The 21,393-nt window shown below is 42.2% G+C and overlaps 1 protein-coding gene across 12 annotated transcripts in view; it reads right to left on the reverse strand.

Moving 5' to 3' along the window:
• The window catches only part of huwe1 (HECT, UBA and WWE domain containing E3 ubiquitin protein ligase 1), a 39,128-nt gene extending 17,909 nt beyond the window's left edge, over positions 1-21,219 (reverse strand). For 6 of the 12 annotated variants that reach the window (XM_051425538.1, XM_051425539.1, XM_051425534.1 and 3 more), the window contains exons 1-45: positions 21,129-21,219; positions 19,222-19,291; positions 15,937-15,986; positions 15,693-15,762; positions 14,874-14,972; positions 13,565-13,771; positions 13,280-13,432; positions 13,122-13,184; positions 12,877-12,954; positions 12,704-12,754; positions 12,451-12,619; positions 12,266-12,366; positions 11,531-11,681; positions 11,308-11,435; positions 11,025-11,165; positions 10,812-10,917; positions 10,613-10,720; positions 10,430-10,531; positions 10,184-10,264; positions 9,863-9,969; positions 9,332-9,509; positions 9,154-9,245; positions 8,850-9,070; positions 8,650-8,707; positions 8,348-8,524; positions 7,906-8,151; positions 7,409-7,542; positions 7,211-7,323; positions 6,938-7,120; positions 6,607-6,823; positions 6,355-6,477; positions 5,989-6,226; positions 5,289-5,636; positions 4,083-4,202; positions 3,894-3,989; positions 3,487-3,756; positions 2,911-3,063; positions 2,661-2,788; positions 2,458-2,539; positions 2,101-2,277; positions 1,407-1,958; positions 1,096-1,291; positions 790-957; positions 401-549; positions 246-312 (exon numbers count right to left, since the gene is read on the reverse strand). In XM_051425538.1, the coding sequence (XP_051281498.1) occupies positions 246-312; positions 401-549; positions 790-957; positions 1,096-1,291; positions 1,407-1,958; positions 2,101-2,277; positions 2,458-2,539; positions 2,661-2,788; positions 2,911-3,063; positions 3,487-3,756; positions 3,894-3,989; positions 4,083-4,202; positions 5,289-5,636; positions 5,989-6,226; positions 6,355-6,477; positions 6,607-6,823; positions 6,938-7,120; positions 7,211-7,323; positions 7,409-7,542; positions 7,906-8,151; positions 8,348-8,524; positions 8,650-8,707; positions 8,850-9,070; positions 9,154-9,245; positions 9,332-9,509; positions 9,863-9,969; positions 10,184-10,264; positions 10,430-10,531; positions 10,613-10,720; positions 10,812-10,917; positions 11,025-11,165; positions 11,308-11,435; positions 11,531-11,681; positions 12,266-12,366; positions 12,451-12,619; positions 12,704-12,754; positions 12,877-12,954; positions 13,122-13,184; positions 13,280-13,432; positions 13,565-13,771; positions 14,874-14,972; positions 15,693-15,737 (6,376 nt within the window). In that variant the 5' untranslated portion in view covers positions 15,738-15,762; positions 15,937-15,986; positions 19,222-19,291; positions 21,129-21,219. Of the gene's footprint in view, positions 1-245; positions 313-400; positions 550-789; positions 958-1,095; positions 1,292-1,406; positions 1,959-2,100; positions 2,278-2,457; positions 2,540-2,660; positions 2,789-2,910; positions 3,064-3,486; positions 3,757-3,893; positions 3,990-4,082; positions 4,203-5,288; positions 5,637-5,988; positions 6,227-6,354; positions 6,478-6,606; positions 6,824-6,937; positions 7,121-7,210; positions 7,324-7,408; positions 7,543-7,905; positions 8,152-8,347; positions 8,525-8,649; positions 8,708-8,849; positions 9,071-9,153; positions 9,246-9,331; positions 9,510-9,862; positions 9,970-10,183; positions 10,265-10,429; positions 10,532-10,612; positions 10,721-10,811; positions 10,918-11,024; positions 11,166-11,307; positions 11,436-11,530; positions 11,682-12,265; positions 12,367-12,450; positions 12,620-12,703; positions 12,755-12,876; positions 12,955-13,121; positions 13,185-13,279; positions 13,433-13,564; positions 13,772-14,873; positions 14,973-15,692; positions 15,763-15,936; positions 15,987-16,999; positions 17,022-17,290; positions 17,550-19,221; positions 19,292-21,128 lie in introns of those variants that run through there. The other 6 variants (XM_051425541.1, XM_051425537.1, XM_051425536.1 and 3 more) reach the window with 5 other exon arrangements.
• Positions 21,220-21,393: the final 174 nt, after the last annotated feature.

Below are 21,393 nucleotides of genomic sequence, written 5' to 3' on the forward strand. Positions count from 1 at the left end.
CTTAATATAGCAAATAACCATGAACAATGTTCTGCGTATGATTTGAAGTGGGCCTTTTTATGTTATCATTTAATTATTGGTGGGTTAAAACAGTTTAATTAAGATAAAAACTAAAGCACAGACTGACTTTGTCTGATAGACTGTTGGCATAGAGGCTCTTACCATGGTGTACAGTACTTTTCCATAAACAAAAACAACAACTTTGCACAGATATTCTTGCATTATTTTACAAAACCAAGCCTCACCTTCTCCTTGTGGTGTGCCAGACTGGGAGGACTCCGCTACAGCTCCATCAGCAGCAAACACTTGAGTCTGAGAGGAAAAGACAGTGCTATATTATTAACTAAGGAGATGACAGATTTCATGCATCAATACAGGACAACTTGTCATTGAGACTTACATTGATATGGAATGCAGACTGGGAGTCAAAATCACTGCCCTGGCGCGTGAGTCTGTACTGCTGGTAAACGTCATCACCAACATCCTGCAATATCTGGCATAGGTCTTGACCGCCAGGTACCACTGCTGCACGTTCTTCTGGACGCTCAGCTGTGCACACACACACACACACACACACACACACACACACACACACACACACACACACACACACACACACACACACACACACACACACACACACACACACACACACACACACACACACACACACACACACACACACACACACACACACACACACACACACACACACACACAGAATTAGCTGAAATGTTAAATTTACTATTTCCGTAAAAATCACACACCCCGCTCAAATAAATGCCTTACGTTCTTCTGGAGCATGGTAGGCAGCCAGAGCATTGAGCATGTCATAGATGACTTCCTTGATAGTTTCAGGGATAGGAGGTAAGGGGGACAGTTTCAGAGGAGTTGTCTTCACCAGCTGCACAGCATTGGGCCCCTTAATTCGAAGGTTCTCAAACTCGTCATCAGAAGCTGTAGAAAAAAGTATAAGATTAAAAATGTAGACGTGACTAGATTGCTTAATAAATCTGTCAAGCCAATTTAAAGTACTTGGAACTTCAAATCTAATCAAAAGTTACCACACCTACTTAGAAAAGCTTGCACACTCACCAGTGCCAGCTCCACGGGGTGCAGGGAGAGCAATGCGGACACAATTGCTGGCAGTTTCAGCAAAGCATTCAGGGTTACGACAGGCGGCCGGTCCCAGGACGCGCAGGATATAATTAATTTCTCTGGAACCAAGGCTGCCTGACACCACTCCTGAGGTGGTACTACCTGCTCCGCTCGTCACTGCTGACCTTACAACCTATGGAAACAGATTGTTTTAGCTAAATATGGAATAACACTCTGTTGATACCATAAACTAATTATTCAGCCAATAGACTGTGAGCTCCATCTAAACAGTATGAGAATAGACTAACCTTCTCCATGGTGTGCCGCAGAGTAGCTGGATCTTCTATGATGTGTCTGAACAGCAGAGTCACAAGTGGAGTGAAGCCATTGAAGCCAGAGCTCTGCGTCAGCCCCAGAATCATCCGTGTGCTCTTCAGCTCAGCAAACATCATGGCATAGTGGTGATTGCGTGTAAGGCGCAAACAGAGGCGCAATGTGGCATGGAGAGTGTCTGGGTCCACAGGGACGCTAATCATGCTGACACAGGCACGGATAAGAACGGTGGTCATGTCCTCAGTCAGGCCTTTTACAACGATATCAGTGCCCTGAGAGTAGTCAGACTCCAGGGAAGATGAGGGGCCAGATGTGGTCTCCTTCAGCTGGCTGGAATCATCCTTAGGAGCACTCATCTCCACTGCTGCCCCTGAGTCCAGGTCAGTATGGGTTTCTTCTGCTTTGCTCCTGTCTCCCTCTTCTCTCTCTGAGTCAGTAATGCTTCCAGTCTTGGCAGGCTTGGGCAGGCGAGGCACTCTCTGGACAGTCAACATCACTGGCCTCCTGTTACCAGTCTCTTCGTTCACCTGCCGGATAGAGTAGCATTAAATCAAACAAACAAACCCAGCAAACCGTAGTAACACAACCAACCATGAAATTAAAGAGTCCATGGAGTGTAGTCTTTAGGTATTCTCTGCAAATGGACAAAGTGAAAGTGTTTGAGTATACCTGCACCATGGTGTTAAACTGCACAGTGTATCTCCGGCGTCCAGCTGTGAAGCGGACACTGCTCTCCCCAGCCCTCCATGCTGAGTCAATGGTACTGTTGTTTGATGCACTGTAACTACACCAACGGCCTGAGCGGTCATCAAACCATCGCCAGTTATTCCCATTGGGCTGCAGATACTAAAGGCAGAAGGAGAGCAAATTCAAATGTTGAAAAGGTATGCACAAAATAGCACCAAACCCTACAATGTAATGCTCAGTTTATTCAATAACTCTTGACATAAAGCAAAAAATATGTATTATAAACTTGACATGGCGGTACTTGTGGGAGCAATGCTTTATAAAAAGGTTGAATTTTACCTTGTTCATTTGTTCCCTGCGTTTTGAAGAGACTGCCATCTTCTCATAGAAGTCAATGATCAACAGTACTGGTGTGATCCATCTGCAGAAAAAGGAATTTGTTTCATTTAATTTAATAACAAACATATTAGGACTTTCATGATGAAATCCTGGGGTAACATTTGCAAGTGAAAACAAAGTTTATAGGGTTATGCAAAACTCACTTTGGTGTCTGGATGTCTTTCTGTTCTTTAGCAGCCTGCAGACAGGGCTGCACAACCTCAAGCAGCTTAATCAGCAAATCAAGAATCCCACTGTTCTCCACCACTCTGGCGCCCAACAGCTTCAGTTCCTTCCGCAACGGAAAACAACAAACAATTGTTTGGGATGTGCAGATTAAATGTAACAAAACATTATTTAATCCACAAGTGAACATTTTAAGGCAACAAGTTTCCATGGATGTGTTTTTCTTACCTCAAAGAGCAACGTTAGCAGCAGAATTCGTGTTGCTAGCTTGGAGGCCTGAGGCAGTGTGGCCATCTGTCTGGTCCACTCAGACACTGTCTTTGTGTCACTGGTAGTCAGAGGCTCAGCTGCCTTGATCAGCACATCTGCTGCCTCCCACACCTACACACAGCATGAACATAATCAGGCTGATATAAGAATGTTTTTCTTATGGGATATTAATTGAGGTTTTAAAAGATTACATAACAAGGTCTTCACTGACTAACAGAGCATTTAAGATATGTTTGGTATCTGCTGCATTTACTCTGAAATGCCTAACAATCTATAACAAAGACAGATTGTGCTCAACTGAATGCAAATCTGTATCTAACAACTCTCAATTTGATATTTCAGTGTTCAAAAAAACAAAAACATGACTGTTTTCTATAAAAGGTTGTAAAGCCAACGATACAACAGTAAACTGGAAATATAAAAACAGGAATGAACTCAAATCCCCCTAAAATCTCTGGAACTTAACTCTTACCATACATGTAGAATAGGCTCTAGAGAGCAGACTGCAATGTAAACAGGCATTTATCCACTGACCTGGTGGACAACTTGTCCGAGGATGAGATCTCTGTACTCTGGGCCACTCCTTTTAATAGCAGTCATCAGCAGGTCACAGAGTCGGTAGACTGTGTCAGGTAGCTCATCTAGAAGATGGAAGCAGCCAGGCAGCATGGAGTCAGTGAAGGTGTGAAGCTCCTTGGGGTCCAGTGGCTCTGCCTCCATGAAGCGTTCCAAGCAACGGGCCTCCTCCTCCTCTGCCCGCTCCCTAGCTCTCCTGTCTTCTTCTTCACGCCGACGTGCTGCTTCCTGAAGCCGACACAAATAATCTCAATCTCAACAGCTGCTCAGCTGAATGCCAAGTTATTAATTCATGAGGTTTCATTTAGCAACCGACAGTTTAGAGAGTGTTTTTCCTTGTAATTCGAGCAGTGGTGGTGACGCACCTCAGGAGAGTCAGAACGCTGCTCCATGCTGACCTCTTGCCCCAGTGACATGGCAATGGCCCTCATCATCTGGTCTTCTTCAGACATAGTCAGGTCCTAGATGGAACAAGGGCAACAATGTGAGCTACTCAAATCTGACTTATGAAAGTTACAAAGAATGTAAGTATGTTTCTGTCTAGGAAGCCTTACTCTTACTGCTCCACCAAGTGGTGGAGGGTGCGTGAGTAGGTACTCCGTGGCCTGCTCCATGGTGCTGGTGTTCAGTAGGGCCTCCATGGCATGTTCTCTTGAGAAACCCATATCCATCAGCTACAACACCACAAAAAAAATATGAAGTGTTTTTAGAAGAGTAAACAGAGATGTGTCATGAACAATGGGCCAAAAAAAGGAAGGGTGGATTATGAGACTCAAATGAGAACTTAAGAGAAATTAAAATGATATATATATATATATATATATATATATGTTTTTTGTTCATTGTGCTTTGAAACATCAACAAAAGATATCCAGCAACATGTCCAGGCTTTGTTGTATAGTCAAGCAGCCGTCACTTTTTCATAGGTCAGCAGACTAATTTGCGGGTTTTAGGTCATGGTTGAAACACAGACAACGGGTTGAAGGAACCTTCCCATTTCCTTGAAAAGAAGTTCCTGGGACTGAAAGTTCCAGGTACTATCGGTGGAAACTTGGTTATAAATGGTGAGTGAAAGTCAAAGACACCTGCATGTTCGGACGGGCCTGCCCCCACTGCTAAAAAAAATCCTAGAGGAAACACTGGACCCAATCAAACCTTTCCCTTAACAACCCTCTTCTGAAGTATGAATCCTAATCTGGTCCAAATTTTTCTCTCCCTTTTCTTATTAAAATCATCGCTCTCCGACCTTTCTCTATCCTTTACACTCTACATCTCTCCCTGATGGCTCTTATACCTGTTGGAGCTGTTGTTGGTGGACCTGTGCATGCCTCTCTCTCCCTCTGCATCTTTCCTGTCATAAAACAAACGGTGGCCCAGGATTCAGTGCATGCAAAATATAGGGGAGGAAGATTGGTAAACACAGCACCGCTGCTTTATTTTCTTTCTTAGATGGCCATCTAGATATACAATTATGCAGTTATCCTGCATTGTCAAAACCGCCTTCTATAATGGCATGGCAAGCTGAAAATAGTGACAGGGCTGCAGGAACAAATCTGGTAATGAGGTGGGAAGGAGGAAAACCTGTCAAACTGAAAACAAACAAAAAAAACAAACACAAACGGGATTTTTATCCCAAAAGATGAAAGCCCAGTATCATGACAAAGTGTGTACAGAAAGTACAATATTCTAAAAGTAATAAAAAGAACAACTGACATCAAAACTCAACTGAGAAAGATGAATCAGACAGCTTTCCCACTTACCTGTGTAAGCTGAGCCTGGTTAACCTGTGGCTCACGGCGGGGCGTAGAATTAGTTGAATCATCGGCTGATCCTCCTGCTGGCCCTCCAGGTGTTGTTCCAGTTGGTGCTGGTGCCTCTCCACCTGTTGTAGATGCTCCAGGGGCAACGGTGGGTCCCAAAGAACCAGTGGAGGCTGCCTCATCATCTGGGCGCACTGTCCCCTCTCTCTCCTTCGCCAGGCGCTCCTGAATAACAGGCTCCCCTCTCAGTATGTGGCAGAGGATGGCCAGCATGGATTCAGCCATCCTGCCTCCATACACCTTCAGTGGCTTCCTATTCCACAGACTGCGGATGCAGCTGAATGCAGCCTGGATAAATGAGACGCTGTGTTACAATAATAAAACACCAATATACATTTATGTAAAATCCTCCTCATCCCTAGGTAGAAAAATGCTCAAAAACCTTAAGGCTTATGCAAGAAAATGGTTTATTGTTTCCTAATGAATTAACTACTGCTGTGTAATTTAATAATTTAATTTTAAAAGTTTCAGAAGTCATGGAAGTTTGCTATCTTACTGTGTCCACCTTTTCTAATGTCCCTGGTGACTCTAATGATCTTAGTGATCTAACAAGTTTAACCATGTGAATTACTGGGCATAATGTATAATCGAATTTCCAAGGTCACAACAAACTTATTCAAATTCTATAGTTAGTACATACCTTCTGGGTGACTATGAGAAACCGAAGGGCGCTGAACTGGGGCATAGTGGGGGTGACCCCGGGCATTTTAGCTGGCAGGGAGTGGGGCGAGTCCAGCACGGTGCTTGGGTTCACCATCTTTTCCACCAGCATTAACCATGCATCCAGGAACTCCCCTGTCCCATCTGGTAAATCAGTATGCTCCAGACCCTCAGACACAGGCACCTTCCCACCCATTGACAGGGCCCAGTTAAATGTCCTGCACAAGAGCAAAACAATAAAACTCTTGTTTAAAATAGCAATGAGATAATGAATATTAGCAAGCAAACATTAAAGATAAAATACTGTTCTTGATCTTGATATGTCACTGCATAGGTTGGGACTTACTCAAACAAGGCATCATGACCCCCAGAGCAAAAGAACTTTTGCAGCATGAGGTGGTAGGGGTACTTCCTCTCATCAAAGAGCATGGGAGATGTGAAGCCCACTGAGCAGATGAAGAAAGTCAGTCTGCCAAAAAAAAAAAAAAAAAAACAATACGTCACCTCTGCCTGTAATACATATTTTGACAATGTTTGTTTAAAAAAAAAAAAAAAAAATGCAAAAATGCAAGTTGTGGTAGGGATAGTCTGCTCTTACCTAAAGCGAGGGGTGGGTGTATAAGGTGGGGGCTGCCAACTCAGACCCTTGGTGAGGAGCTTTGTGAGGGCAGAAGCAGTGGCCCGGGCAGCAGGCGTAGGGGTAGTGCCTGTGCTTGTGGCATGGTGGGAGCGGCGTTGGCGCACTGGGGAGCCCACACACAGCTTCACCAGTAAGCCAAAGAGTTCAGCCAGAGCCCTACCTAGTCGAGATGAAGCTGGAAAGACACAAGAAGGTTAGCGAGAGACAATGGACTGGCGAGGACCGAAGGCAATTTGAGACATTTAGTTAAATATTAACAGACTGTCATCCATCATAGGTATTATCTTACCAGAGAGTAGCGGTTTGATTTGTTTTATTCGGGTGGCCATAGCTGGGGTAAGTTTGGACTTGGCCTTTGGATCAGTTGCAGTGGGTTCGTCCGTCTCCATGGGAGCCAAGGTGTCCCCATCCAGACCCATGCCTTCCAACAGACCACCAGCAGATGAATCCACAGACACTGCCTCAGACTCTGCTAGATAAAAGGTAGAGGAGACTGAAGTTGTCAGAAGGTGTTCCAGGGACATAGGGGTTTTCAATGCACAAAGTTAAAGGGCTATATTACCAGTTCTCTTGGAGCCAGATGCTGTCGTTGCTGCAGTGCTGCCAGATGGCTTCTCCTCTTTGGGCACCAGTTTCTGCATGTCAGCCTGGCCAAATTCACATCCTGGAGGCAGACTGTTGGGCACAGGTAAAGGGTGTAAGAGGGTTGCAGATGATCACACAGGTAAAACAAAATGGGGATGAAGAACAAGAGATTCACCTGTTAGGTGTGCAAAGGGACAGCAGCACGGTGCTCTCCCATACCAGAGAGCAGTAGAGCTGGCTGAGCTTGTTGAGAACACTCAAGCCCAGCTGGGAGCCCCACTGGTTGACTGAGATAGCTCTGATTTCACTCTGTTTAAAAAGAACAGAAACATTTAGAAATGCTGAACCATTTTAAAATGATCACAAATTAAAAAATACTATTCACAGCTTGAAAAATAAATATAGTTCTAGGTAATCATCTATAACTTGTTTTCTCATTTGCAGCCGTTTAATTGTTATTTATTTACAGTGTGCAGTACAGTGGTGATGATTACAAAGATAAAACATGGCAATTTTCTATAAATTGATCCAGATTAAAAAAGGGTCCCTAGGAGTTTTCTTGTAAACAAACAAAACTTATGTTTAATTGATGGAGTCAATTATTTCTAGAAATCATATAATAAGATAAACAGGGATCATTATCAAGTGATAAAATCATACATCCATATTTACCTGTCCTACTCTGCAAGTATGGACAAACATGAGGATGTAGGCATGCGCTGCGGTAAGAGCATGTAGCAGTGGTGTGGCACGGGCTGACAACGTGGCGTCGGTGACATGGCCCGCGTTAGCCAGTTCTCTGAGAAGCACAGACCCACCAGGCACCTCAATTGGTCGATGAAGTGGCTCCAGAGATGTCAGGATACTGTCCAGTTGGCACAGGCCTTCCTGGAGTACCTTAGGCTCATGTGAGAGAGTCTACAGGGGGATGATTTAGAGGAAAAACACACTTCAGTCTAAAATTCAGCAAACAATATTTTTTACCTCTTATCATCAAGCCAAGTATTGCAGATTAAAATTAGACACCTTAACATCAAATTCATGTTAACATGTGTGTCATTCCTGTAAATAAATACAGAAAGAAATCACAATGTTGATCTTTTTTTGCGCTCACCAATATGGACTTGCAAACACCAGCAACTGCTTGGCAGGCAGCAGATGTGGGGAAGTCTATGGGCAAGTTGGGCAGGCCCAGAATAGAAACCAGAGGTAGCAGACCCTTCTGGTTCACAAACTCTTGACAGTGGTCATCTGTTGTATTGTTGCTTAGTATGGATTCCACAAACTTCATCTGGAAAACATGTGCAACGCAAATTAATGAATGAACAGAGAAATGTGTTAAGCACTGCTACATAACTTGGAATATTTCACAAAATACCCACAACTAGTCTAACTGTCAGAAGAATCAACACTCACCACATTCAGAATATAATCCATTAGGGGAATGGGTATCCGTTCCTCTGTGCCCACCACCCTGCAAGAAACGAGACATCATCAAAATGACAACTAGCAACAAAAAAATATTGGAAATTTTGTCGATTGACTTGAACCCGCCCCCCAATCAAAGTCTGTAAAGAGTTGTTCTATTCTATTGTGTTATGAACTCAGCGTCATACAGTTCAAGTGGCACTGACTGTCTGTTGCTCTCTGGTTCCCCCTGCTGCTGGCTGAATGTGTGGAGGGCCTCCTCTTCCTCTTCATCCTCACTTGAAGCTTCTTCAGCAGCATGGCTGGAGCGTGCTGGTGGTACCGCCACAGTGCCATCTGCTTTCTGGATAGATGGTTTCTGGCAGATGTACTCAGGGGCTCGACCTAGGTTGCAGATCTCCTCCAGTAACTGTAACACCAATTAAGCTTTAATTGTCCTGCCGAGTCATGTTGTGACATTTGAAAGAATGCTGGTAAATCGAGATACACTACCTTAATAATGGCAGTAGTAGCATCAGTCTTCAAAGTGGGTTGGTGCCTCATCAGCTCATCTACAGCACTACCCAAGTTGGATGCAGTGTCACCTAAAGCAAAACACAGAATATGTCATCCACTCAAGCAGGTTCCACAGCAAAGATCTGAATAGCACATCACATACAGTCCAACTCACCCAATGGGTCAGAGCTGCGTCTCCGTCGCATGGCAGGCAGGTAGTCAGGGGACAAAAGCACTTTGAAGAGGCGCTCAAATGGCTGGCACTGAACAAATGAGTGCAGGCCTCTTGCATTCAGGCACAGGGCACTGAACACATTGGGGAGAGAACCCAACACCTCACGAGTTGCAGGAACCTGGAAAACATACAATGAAGAACATGCAATCAATTTAAAAAAATAGATGCAAGAGGGTGAAAGTAAGATGAGCAATAAAACAGCCTACAGCATTAAATCCCACACACCCTAAATCAGTACAAAATGTCAACAGAGCTTCTATATGTAACTGAATAATGCAACTCAATGGACAGCACGATGACACAGAGGCTCTCACAGATGAGTAAAATAATATTTTTCATTAAGGTCTGCTATGTGACATCATACATGTCATGGCATTTACAGATATTAAATTCAGTATATAAAATGACATGGTTAATACTGAATGGTCAGAGACAGCACAGCAGCCCACAAGGGCAATGCTGAAAACTCACATCTTTGATGAGAAGGGCATGCAGCATGACATCGGTGAGACCATTATCCTGCAGGGAGGAGAGCAGGGATGGCTCCTGGAACACAAACACCGTCACAACCTCCGTCGCTACAAACCCAAAAGAGACAAGTGCAGGGGAAGAAAAAAAGAAAAATCAGAACAATCAAAAAACAAAACAATGATAACAACTTTTACACATTAATAAAGCAAACAGTGAAATGTCATCACATTCAATGACCTTTTCAGGCTGATACAGTTTAATAGCTCAAAAAAATGCATGTCTGAAATCAAGAGCTTTTCTGACATGAAACAATGAACTCACCTAAGAGGAACAGTGAAGGGCCATAATATTCTGCATTACTGATGATGTGCTTGAGTGAGGTAGGCAAGGACCCATCCATTACTTGTGAGAAAAAGAGGGTGCACGTACACACAGTAACAGTTTTGTTAAATTTGCATAATAAAATGTATAGATCTTTAATCCATTAAATGTACAATCAACATGTATAAACAAGGTTAATGTAAAACTTTATTTTTCAGAACAAGTAAGGGGATGCCAATGACTTACCGTGGCGGATACCATCAGAGAAGGCAGGGTCCTGGATGGCTTTCTTCAAGAAATTTAGCATCGACTTTAACAGAGCTGCCCTTTGGGGGATACACTGCATACCTAGGGAGATATAGTGTCATAGTGGTGATAGAGTACAATAGTGACGTTTGTTTGTTTGTTTGTGTTGTTTGCCATGTATACCTGCACGAGGCGAGTTTGCAGTGCTGCTCTGTGCTCGGTGGTCTGCCTCTGGTCTGGAACCAGAAGATGTAGACGGTCCAGGGCTGCTTTCCATGGCAACTTCTGACACTGTAACAATACATAATGTTGGCATATCAACACAGCAATTTGGGATTCTTTAGATGAGCACATTCCAAAGGTCTTAAGAATATTGACTTACTCTCCATGTCTGTGTCCATGTCCTCAGACTCTGCAGCTGCACTAGGCCTCTGGATCTTTGGCTTGATGACAAAAGGGCACTCTTTCCTTGACAGGTCCACCTCATGCTACATACACAAAGTGATTGAGAGAGTGACAGAAGAATGAGTGAGTCCAGAGGTTTGGCAGAAGTTTCATAGTCTCAGGAATAGACAATGCAAAGTGCATAGCCTACCTCTAGCCTGCAGATAAAAATGGAAAGGCCGCTGTGGGACTGAAAGGCAGCCATGTCAAGGTTGGTGATGAGGTCCACAACCCGCACTGCTCGTGTCACAAACGTGATCTGGTCCTGCTCATCCCCCAGGAACTTGATCACCTACAAGGTAAAGGATAATCTTAAAACTGGAGTCACATTCCTTGTTTGTAAAAACATACTTGGCAAATAAAGCTGATTCTGAAAACAATTTTTTAAAAGAACTGTGATTGGTAATACATGTATTGGTAGAATCAGGACATACCTTCAGGAGGGCCTCCATCATTCCACAGGAGACAAGAGCTTCTCCTCCAGCATCATAGCTAGCCAAGTGGTAGAGGAATGAGAAGAGTGCAGTGGCAAACTGATGCGGGTAGGGTTCCATCAGAGGATCTAGCAAAAAGAAATCAAAAGTTAACAAACAAGGTTCATTTCAATTGTCTCATTATCTTGCATATCACACTTAACTTATGTGGTCACATTCTCACCAATCATTGCTTGTATACAGTTGCGCACCAACACAGGCAAGAAACCATGGTAGGAGGCAGTGCCGGTGCAGTCAATGATGTTGGAAAGCTTGGGTGTCCTCTCCAGATGGACAATCGAAGTTAAAGTGCGCAAAGATGCTGCCTTGATATCCTGAAGGACAAAATCAAATCTCAAAAACAGTATCTCAGAAAATGAGAAGGGAATTTATACTTCTGCAATGACACTGGAGAATACAAACATTAAAAAAGGTCCAATGTGTACGATTTAGTGGCATCTAGCAGTGTAGTTGCAGTTCGCAACTCCCTCATTTCACCCTCCCCTTCCAAGCGCCCAGGGGAAACTACAGTGGCCTTGAAACATGCAAAAAATGCTAATGGCCTTATCTACAGCCAGTGTTTGTTTGTCCCTTCTGGGCTTCTGTAGAAACATGGCAGTTCAACATGGTGGACTCCATGGGAGGGGACCTGTGGTAAAAACAGCTCATTCTAAGATAGCAGAAACATAATGATTCCTATATTCTGGTGATTATACATGAATTAAAACATACCCAAGCATATTATAATCCATTTCTGACAATAGATCCTCCTAAATGTTACACATTGGATCATGTGAATGTAATCATAGTCTGACAAAGCAACAAAAGTCATATTACAAAAACAGTGCTACTTGTAGCATAGCATAGGCATTTAGCATAATGACAGTCATTTAACAGAAAAAGCAAAGTACTTTCTCACCACAAGCTGTTTGTCTGTAATCTGTAATACATCCACCAGCTCCTCTATCAAGCCGTTATACAGAATACTGTTGGCTGACTCTTGGAGTGCGTTTGAATACACTGCAAAGAAAAGAAAAAGTCAACATTTAAAACTTGGAGAAAGAGCCTCTGTCACTTTATCTTTTGAAGGCACCTTCTACTCACCCAGAATAGAGATAGCATGCAGACGGGCCTGCACAGCCTGCAACCTCTTCTTGTGATTTGAGAAACCATGGGCCAGTCGAATGTGTGTGAACAGCAGGGTCTGCTTGTCTTTAGGGATGTTATACATCACCGTCAGCGACTCCATGATCTCAGATGGGCTCTCTGAAATCTGAAAGACAAAAGGACACCATAAGTAAGCTAAAGAACCAGAAATATTAGCACTCCAAATGACTCAATTCTAATCCGACTGTACCTTGTCAAGCTGCTCGATGTGAATATAGTGTAGTGTGTTACTACTTGTCTGCTGTGGGTGGAGGAGAGAGTTTAGAAAGGTTTAGAAAGTAGTTTAGCCATCAACACAATACTTCAAAATTATATTTAATCTTATTACATAATGATTGCATAAATAAATGCTTTGGTCTTTACCTTCCTCTCTACTTTGACCTCAGGGCCGGGTTCAGCGTAAAACTCAAAGTGCAGTGTGGTGGCACTGGGAGGGTACTTCTGCTCATGTACCAATGGGGGGCAGCATAGTAAGGAAAGATGGTTTATAAATAGTGGTTAATTAGTCTCATTTGACAGCCTTTGTTTAAAAACATAAAACTAATAGTCCCATAGCTGTAGGCAGTTGACATAGACAGTTATTGAACATCACGCTGTAAAATTCTTACCGTCATAGGCAGGTCCCTGCAGCACTCAGCCAGACCAAAGCCATTCTCCTTTCCTCCCCAGCTCTGTAGATGAAAACAAAGAGACTAAACAATACAGCTCTTTCTCTTGAGAGACAGCTGGAATCATGGCAATAGGAAAACAATGGCATTCACTAGACCTCAGCCAGGTGTTGCAGACGGGCCAGTAGAGGCGTCCTTTTGTCAGATCCCAGTCTTGTGATGTAGTTGGAGCGCTTACTGAACACATAGAGCAGGTTCAGCACAGACAGGACCACCTGCATGTCACATGACGCTAGCAAGGTGGTTAAGTGCTATAAAGGGGGTGGGAGTGGGAGATAAAAGAGGGTTAAAATTAGTGACCTGTTTTACTTTTTCCTCTGTGACATTTGCACAGTCCAAAAAAATCAGAATAGTGGCCAAGAGTGTACTATCTTCAAGCCTACCTCTATGGAGCTGTAGAGGTGCCTGGAGAAGCTATACTCAATGAGCAGGGCGGTGAAGTTGAGCACCGCCAAAAGCAGGGCTTTGAGCTGTCCATTGTCGGGACGGTCACACACCAGCAGCCATGACATATTCTCCACTGTCTGGCCTGCATCACACAGAATGCCATCAAAGCGGTCTAGCAGATCCACCCAGTGGTACAGCTCACACTGTTGAAGAAAGACAAAAATAAGTTTCAGTGATCAGGTAGCGGTATTGCATACCTGTTTATTTTCCTCAAAAACATGGGGGGGGATAGATGACAGCAAGAGTGTATGACAGATTCCCTACAGTAAACCAGATGTGAAATCCCATGACTCTTCACAACAAACGGGATAATGATAAGATTAGTAAGCAGTATTTTATTTTGTAGTTTGCTTTGTTTTGTTTTAGCTCAAACATAGTATCAAGTGGTTACAGTCGATGGTTTTTCACACTTGTATAAACAAAACTGCTGAAAACAGCATCCAGAAGATGTTTTAACACTTTCAACTTTCCCATCTATTGTTGTCAGCTGCCCATCTCATTTCTTTGGCTTTTTGGTGGAGCAGAGGCATTATATGAAAATTCAAAACGCTCATAAACACAGGGGAATAGTGATTACTTATTGAACAGTCAAGGCACCCTGGTGAGCAAGCAGTCCAGAAGGTCATCCACAAAACAGGTAAATGAGATTAACTATATTGTTAATTTGGCTGCATAGGGCATGAAGGAAATAAACAAAAGGTTAAAGGAGCTCACACTCAGCAAATCAGCTACATCTCTCGCTTTCCTCCTCACACTTAGCCATTTTAAGTTGTTATGTAAGAAGAAAACTTTCAGTCTCCAACTTTCTTTGTGATCACTCATTTTAAGTGATACTCATTCCATTCACCTGTGTTTAACCTAATAACCTGATTTTGTCAGACAACGTTGTGACAATAACATAACGATTTTGTCAGTCAGGCTACGTCTGTCCCAACCTTTACCATATGCTGGCTGAATGCACACTTTTGTTGTTTGCCAACTGAAAAGAGGACGAAGGATAGATTTAGCATTTTTTATTGTTCAGGTGCTTCACTGTGGATAAAGATCTCTACAACAACAATCTGGAAACGCTAGTGTGGACAAATGTTTTCATGAAAGCAGCATTTTACAAATTAGAGGGTTTAGCGTAGACACAGTCTAAGATTAATCCCTTTCAAACTCCTGGAATACACCTGTTACATCCACAATAGTCCGGCCAATCCTTGACCCGCAAGAAAAGACCATAGTCTTTTGTTTGGGACTTACCTTGCCAATATTCCAGGTCTTGATGTGCTGCAGTTCAACCAGCAGTTGCTCATCACTGCATGCCTTGAGCTTCTCTATAAGTATCCTGCAGTCGGCAGGCTGTTGGTTCAGATGGTACACAAAATAGTTAGTCAAGCAGAGCGCACAGACTACCTATGCCTCTGATCTACTAAAACAGTATAGCACAGCATAACCTGCTTTAGTTTTGCTGTGACATGCTGAGTGTTAACATTTGCCTTTCTTCTCTGAATCATTTGTGTCCTGCTCAGGCCAAATTATGACCATCCCCGCCCTAAATTGAGAAGTACCACTGCACTAAAAGATTGGCTCATCATAGTCTAGCATCCAACCAGCAGTTCTGACGATGCACTCTGGCAGCTTAAAAGATCGAAGCCAGTTTTGAGATTGGCTCTCCTTTAATGTGATCTTAGAGGTGTAATTGCTGTGTTACTGCTATGCAAACCAAAAATGTCTGGCTGCTGCTTAAATGCTTACCACTGCTATGATGTTTATTGTGAAGTACAGCCCTATTGTCACCAAGTTTAGCAGCTGATTGCCTAGTCCTTGTTTCCAGTGATCTTTTGGTCAGCTGGTTATATAAATGAGGTGCAAGTGACAGGCGTCTATTGCTGTTTACGCAAATCTCAACACATCAAACTAAGCACCTATTATACAGAAAATCACTTGGGCCGTGGTGTTCCCCCTATTACAGACTCCTATCACATTTGGTCATATCAAAGCTCAGCCAACTCCACTGTATGGAAATTAGGCTTTAGGGCTGCTATGAATGACCACAAAGCAAGTATTACGCATACTCACAGCTTCCGTAGGAGTTTTCTTTAACTTGCTTCTGTCGACCTTCATTGTCGATAATCTCTATTTGTCGCTCCTGTCAAGAAATGTTCATGTCCATCAGAAAGCAACACATGATGCTGAGATTTAATGTGTTATGATACAGAACTACTTAGATTTACAATAAATAAAAAAAAATACTCTATAACTAACAAGACATTCAGATACAGAACGAATAACTGGACTTTTACACAGCTTGAAATGTACTTACAGAAAATAATTTGGCAATACCCACTTAACAGCATGTTCCAGTCAAGTTACCTGTAAAATAATGGCAAAAATCAAACTTGCAACCGTGTCGCACATGCAAAAATACAACCTGAATTTAAAAAAATGTATACATAAGATGCATCAATCTCAAGCAAGGATGTTTTACAAAAAGACTAGGTAAAACACAACAGCATGATTAACAGTGCATCCTGAATTTCATATATGTATTAATAAATACGCACATGATCCACTGTAAGTAAAATACCGAAATACAGCCAACTATCAATCTTGAATTTTGACAAGGCCCTCAACTAATAAGAAAGGGCAGTGGATATGAATATCTTCCTTTAAAACGATGTTGTAGCTATCAAATGACTAACCACAATCCTAGGTTGAAAGGTGATAACGAAACTACATTTGTTTAGGTTATCTAGCGAGGTCTGATCATCACAAAGCAGACCGAGGTAGAGCATTAGCTAGTGGCTAGCTAGCAACATACGACACAAAGTTAATTAAATCAGACTGGGCCTTATTTACAGACCTAAAACACACATCTATCGATTCACGTACTTGGGATTCAAACGATATCCCAATAAAACAGGTCGTCACCTCGCTGTATGATTGCTCATCATCAACCCAAATGACTTGACGGTGACAGGTTAAAGTTGTAGCTACCTAGCTAACAAGCTAACGTCAAGCTTGCTAACAGCCTAACGTTATTTACCTGATGTTAACAAGACACTATACGAACATCAGACTACAGTTACTGCTCAGAAACGAAACTGGTTTGCTTGGTGATTGGCAAACAACGCGTCTGACAAAACAAGATACGTTGGGAAGCTTAACGTACGAAAGAAATCAATCGTTAACGTTTGCTACGGAGTTGATGTTAGCCACTGAGCAGCTAACAGTGAGCTACCGGTAACGTTAGCAAGCGATCTTCTCATAAAATACTTCAAAGCATCCGACCACCGCCAGATCTGATCAAAGTCAGCCAAGTCTCACGCAAGCCGTGCGTGTCATCAACGGAAAACATCTGGAATGTAGCGAACCAAAAATCTAACCGTTGTAGCCATTTGTGCCACAGCTGTCAATCCAGATCTCACACATCCACCATGCTGTCCTGACCTGACTCCTGACTAATTTAGGTCGGGGCTAAGCAGGCCGCAAAAGAAGCCCGCACTCCTCACTCCTCCAACACCAAGTAAAAGCGAAACTATAAAACACCACTCGGTGACCAGCGACAATAATACGGGTCTGTGTGTGTGTCTGTCTGTCTGTGTGTGTGTGTGTGTCTGTGTGTGTGTGTGTGAAATACCTGGAACCAGGTAACGTTACTTTGTAAAGGCTCTTACCCTGGTTCCACAGCTACACTGTCGTAGCACGCGCCAGCTAGCAAGCTAGCTGCCGTTGGTTGAGTAGCGAGCAGAAACGCATAATAACTCGCTGAATCATTGTCGGACGACTCTAACGTGACACTGCGAGTTTAGTTTTCAGTTTTCCTACTGGTAAATTGACCACAGGCTACCGGCTCGGTAGAGGGCTGTGTTCGTCCGTTCGTTGTATTATTTTTTTTCAGAGTATCCGCGCCTGTTTCCATAGCACACAGGCACTAGCTGTTGGCACAGTCATCATGACTCTGGGTAGTGTGCAAAAAGTGAATAACGTTTCGGCAGGGAACGAGTAGCCACTGTTTATCGATGCAGTGCATGTTAATATAGGGCAATTGCCCCCTTTGTGGGACGCATCACCTCACATTTTATGTGGTGATTAACATTCAACATCAACACAGGTCTCCAACTGACAACACCCGCAACAAAACGTCTAAAAATACTAATGCATATGACTACATAACCCCTTAAAAATATTTTCAACGAAATGCACATGTGTCACACCATGGGTAATTAACTTATATATGCATCACAAGTAATACACATGCAACTGATCGTAAGCAGGGAACCAAAAATACTTCCAGTATTGAAACGACGAGTAGACACACAGCTGCAGTATTTGATACATGCATAAAAAGAAAAATGCAAACATTTTAAAGAGCACATTTAACAATGAAACAAAGAGGCATTCAGCTTCCTAGATTTTATTCCATCTGATTAAAGCTCACTTATTATGGCACTAATTAACTTTTAATTTGTGTATATCCTTAGTTCATTATATTGGCTCTTGTTTTAATTGGTTAGCCACATTAACGTACTAGACTAATATTACCTACCCCACTGACTTCTTTCAGATGTTCTGGTAGTTTATATGTTGATATTTTTAAGCATTTTTATTTGGTGACTATATCACTCACTGAAATACAGAGGTTCAGAAGAAGTACAGTTGCATTATTTTTATATTATAAGTACTCATGTTAACATTAGTAAACATTATGATTGTGGAACAAATTAAATAAGTAGTACCCTGAAAGACTCAATTATATGTGTAGATTCCATCAAAACTGAGACACTTTCGAGACACTTGCAGTATAACATATGTGATTAACTGAAGCCTCTAAAAAACTGTATTCACACTTTGGGGTATTGAAAGTTGGAGAATGTCAAGCAAGCTGCTCTCCCATTAATATCCAAAGGGATATGGTAACCATGTCAAATACACAATTTTTATCTAAGACTGAATCATCAATCAATGAAAAATAATACTAAAAATCACTAATACATTCACAGATGTAAATATGTTTACTCTTTTCTTCCTTACTCTCAGATATCGAGGTGAGCCTCTAAGAGTGGGTGACTTTCTTTTTTATTTTTTTTTAAGTAATTTTGGTGCTATGAGCACAACAAACCATGTGTCACTGAGCTCCATTGTACTGAGGCAAACAAGAGCTGATGAATGCCAATTACAGTAAATCACACAAACATCATCTGGATGGATAGATAAGACCACTGAGAAGAGTAAAATAACTATACATAGTTTAGGGTAAAATGGTCACCCAAGAAGCTGAATATAACCTCTAATTTTTATTAAGGAATGTGAAGAACTTAAGCTCGTTTATGTTACTGAACAGAATAATTCAGATTTACCTAATTTCAATGCCCAAACTATCTGACAATTCCTGTGTGGAAAAAAGGCAGACAATTGCTTCTTGTTATTGTTTATTATGTGTGGTTCATGACATTAACTCATGGTTAAATTACTTTGTAGGATGGTATAGGCTTGGAAGCAAATATTAGTGTATAGCATTCCTTATCATATATGACTATCACTTTTGTATTCATACATTTCACCACGACAGTTTTCATCTTGTACTAAATAGTTTAGCAGTACATACCAGAAACTGCTTTGGTTCAATAGCTCCACCATTCTCATCCTTGGCTTGCTTTGCAGTTTCTTTTAACTATCTGAAAACACATAAACAATCAAATCAGATACGACAGAATAAGAAAACTCAAGTAGCTTGATCATCAGCAAAACACGTTCTCTGTCATTGACACTTTCAAATCCCACCTCTATCTTTATAGCTTCGGTTTCTTTTTTTGTGTCTATACATGTCTCTCTGCTCTTTTACACTGAATATTACACATCTCAAGAATGTCTTTAACAATTTATCCAGTCCTTTGGTCACCATGTAATATTCTAAAACATTATTCAAGAATAAGAACAAACTGACTTCTTTGACATCTTGTTTTTAATCATGTATGTCCATCTTTAAAAAACATGGGTTATCAATTCTTATTAGCAGCATGGACTCAAACTCAACACTCCAGAATTGAAATTCTCTAATAAGAAGTTCAACCAATCAATCTGCCATGCAACTCGGCTGCTCACCTCAGACTTGCTTTCACTTTGCCAATACATGCCATGTCATTCAAACTGATGGTAAATGTCTCATTATGAATAATCCACAAATGTCAGCAGTGCTTCCTTTCATACAAAATACGCTCTGAATTTTAGACCATTACTATCACTAAATCGTCTGGTATTACAATTACAGTAATCAAAATCACTACGAGTCAGATCATATACAATTTGTTATTCAGCTGCCTGTGCTTCAACGTTAGCTCATGGTGTCCGATACGGATGCAGATCAAATGTACCATCTAAGGACTGGCATGAATTAATAAACTCAGCTGTTGTTGTTTTGTTACAGAATAAATCAACACAGTATGTAGCACTCTTTGCAAGTCCACTCCTCCCTGTTAGTCATGTCATCACTATGGTCACTGATTGAGAGGATGACAAGGTCCAAATGGGATGCTGCTGAAAGGCACCACAGCTTCCCTTTACTAAGTTTACATTAACACAGTTTTGAGATGTTTTCACTAAGGGGTGTCACTCCTTGCTTACAAAGACGTGAGTGGTAATAAGCCTATTTGACAGTGTGATGCTCCCCTTAACAACGAATTCAATTTCCAACACCTCCCAGGATAATTACACCCACAAACAACAACGCAGCATTAACGTTAATATTAGCTACTGACGTTGTAAACTGAGGTCAGGTCATCTGCATCAGAAAGTGCAGTAATGGCCGTGGAAGGTGTCTTGGTTTGAGTAACATTAATACACTCCCCACCTCGTTTATCACTTACAAGTTAGCCAAGTTAGTTAGTTATACCGCTAATAGGGTAAAATCTGCTCACATTTCCCGACATTGTTGAGGTAGCTCACTACCGTTACGCAGTTGAGGTTAACTCGTCGGTGGCGTTAACGTGAGCGAAGTTAACAGCTCGTTAGGTGACGTTAGCTAGGTCCACTAGCAGTTTAGGCTAACGTTAGCAGATTACGAACAGTCCAATCTGCAACCTGACACACATTTTAACTCTCACCGGGTTTTCTTTTTTTATTTATTTTTTGTATCATCATTCCGGAAAGTGAGTAGCCATTGAAGGAGGACACTGCTTTGACTTGTAGCTAGCAGCACAGACGCGCACAGACCCGCACACAGTGAACATGAGTGTCTGTATGTGTGCGGCGTGTATGTTTGCGGGTTTCGCGCGAGCTAACTAGCTAGCAGGGAGAGCTCCGCACAATGCTCTATCAGTGGGATCATGGCTAAATTAAAAATGGCGGTTTACACAGCATATGATCCGTACTTTACCCTTAAAAAGACACTAGTTTTGTGCTCTCGGATCCCAGCGATGGGTGCGAATCCTCGACGGTGGTCGTTAAGGAAGAGAAATGTACGCCACAAGTTAGCTAAAACCCATGTCAATACTGTGGAATAGTCTTTCTGCTTACCTCGAATGCGTGTTACATTTGCTTCTCCATCTTGCACTAGCGAGTGGTAGGGTAGTTGAGATCTCGCGAGAATACCTGCTGCTGCGTTCACCCAGGGCACTCCCTTGTAATTGTTGTAGAGAGACGACGCCAGTGCGTTTTCGTCTGGAAGAGGGCACAGCGCCGATTAACTGGTAATTCCAGTCCCCACATTGTGATTAGATGTGCACATTAAAAGCACAGCAGAGTTCTCCAGGCTTTATGAAAAATATTTTTAATTCAGTTT

Source organism: Dicentrarchus labrax, unplaced genomic scaffold (genome assembly GCF_905237075.1).
Source record: "Dicentrarchus labrax unplaced genomic scaffold, dlabrax2021, whole genome shotgun sequence".
NCBI classification, from domain to species: Eukaryota; Metazoa; Chordata; class Actinopteri; family Moronidae; genus Dicentrarchus; species Dicentrarchus labrax.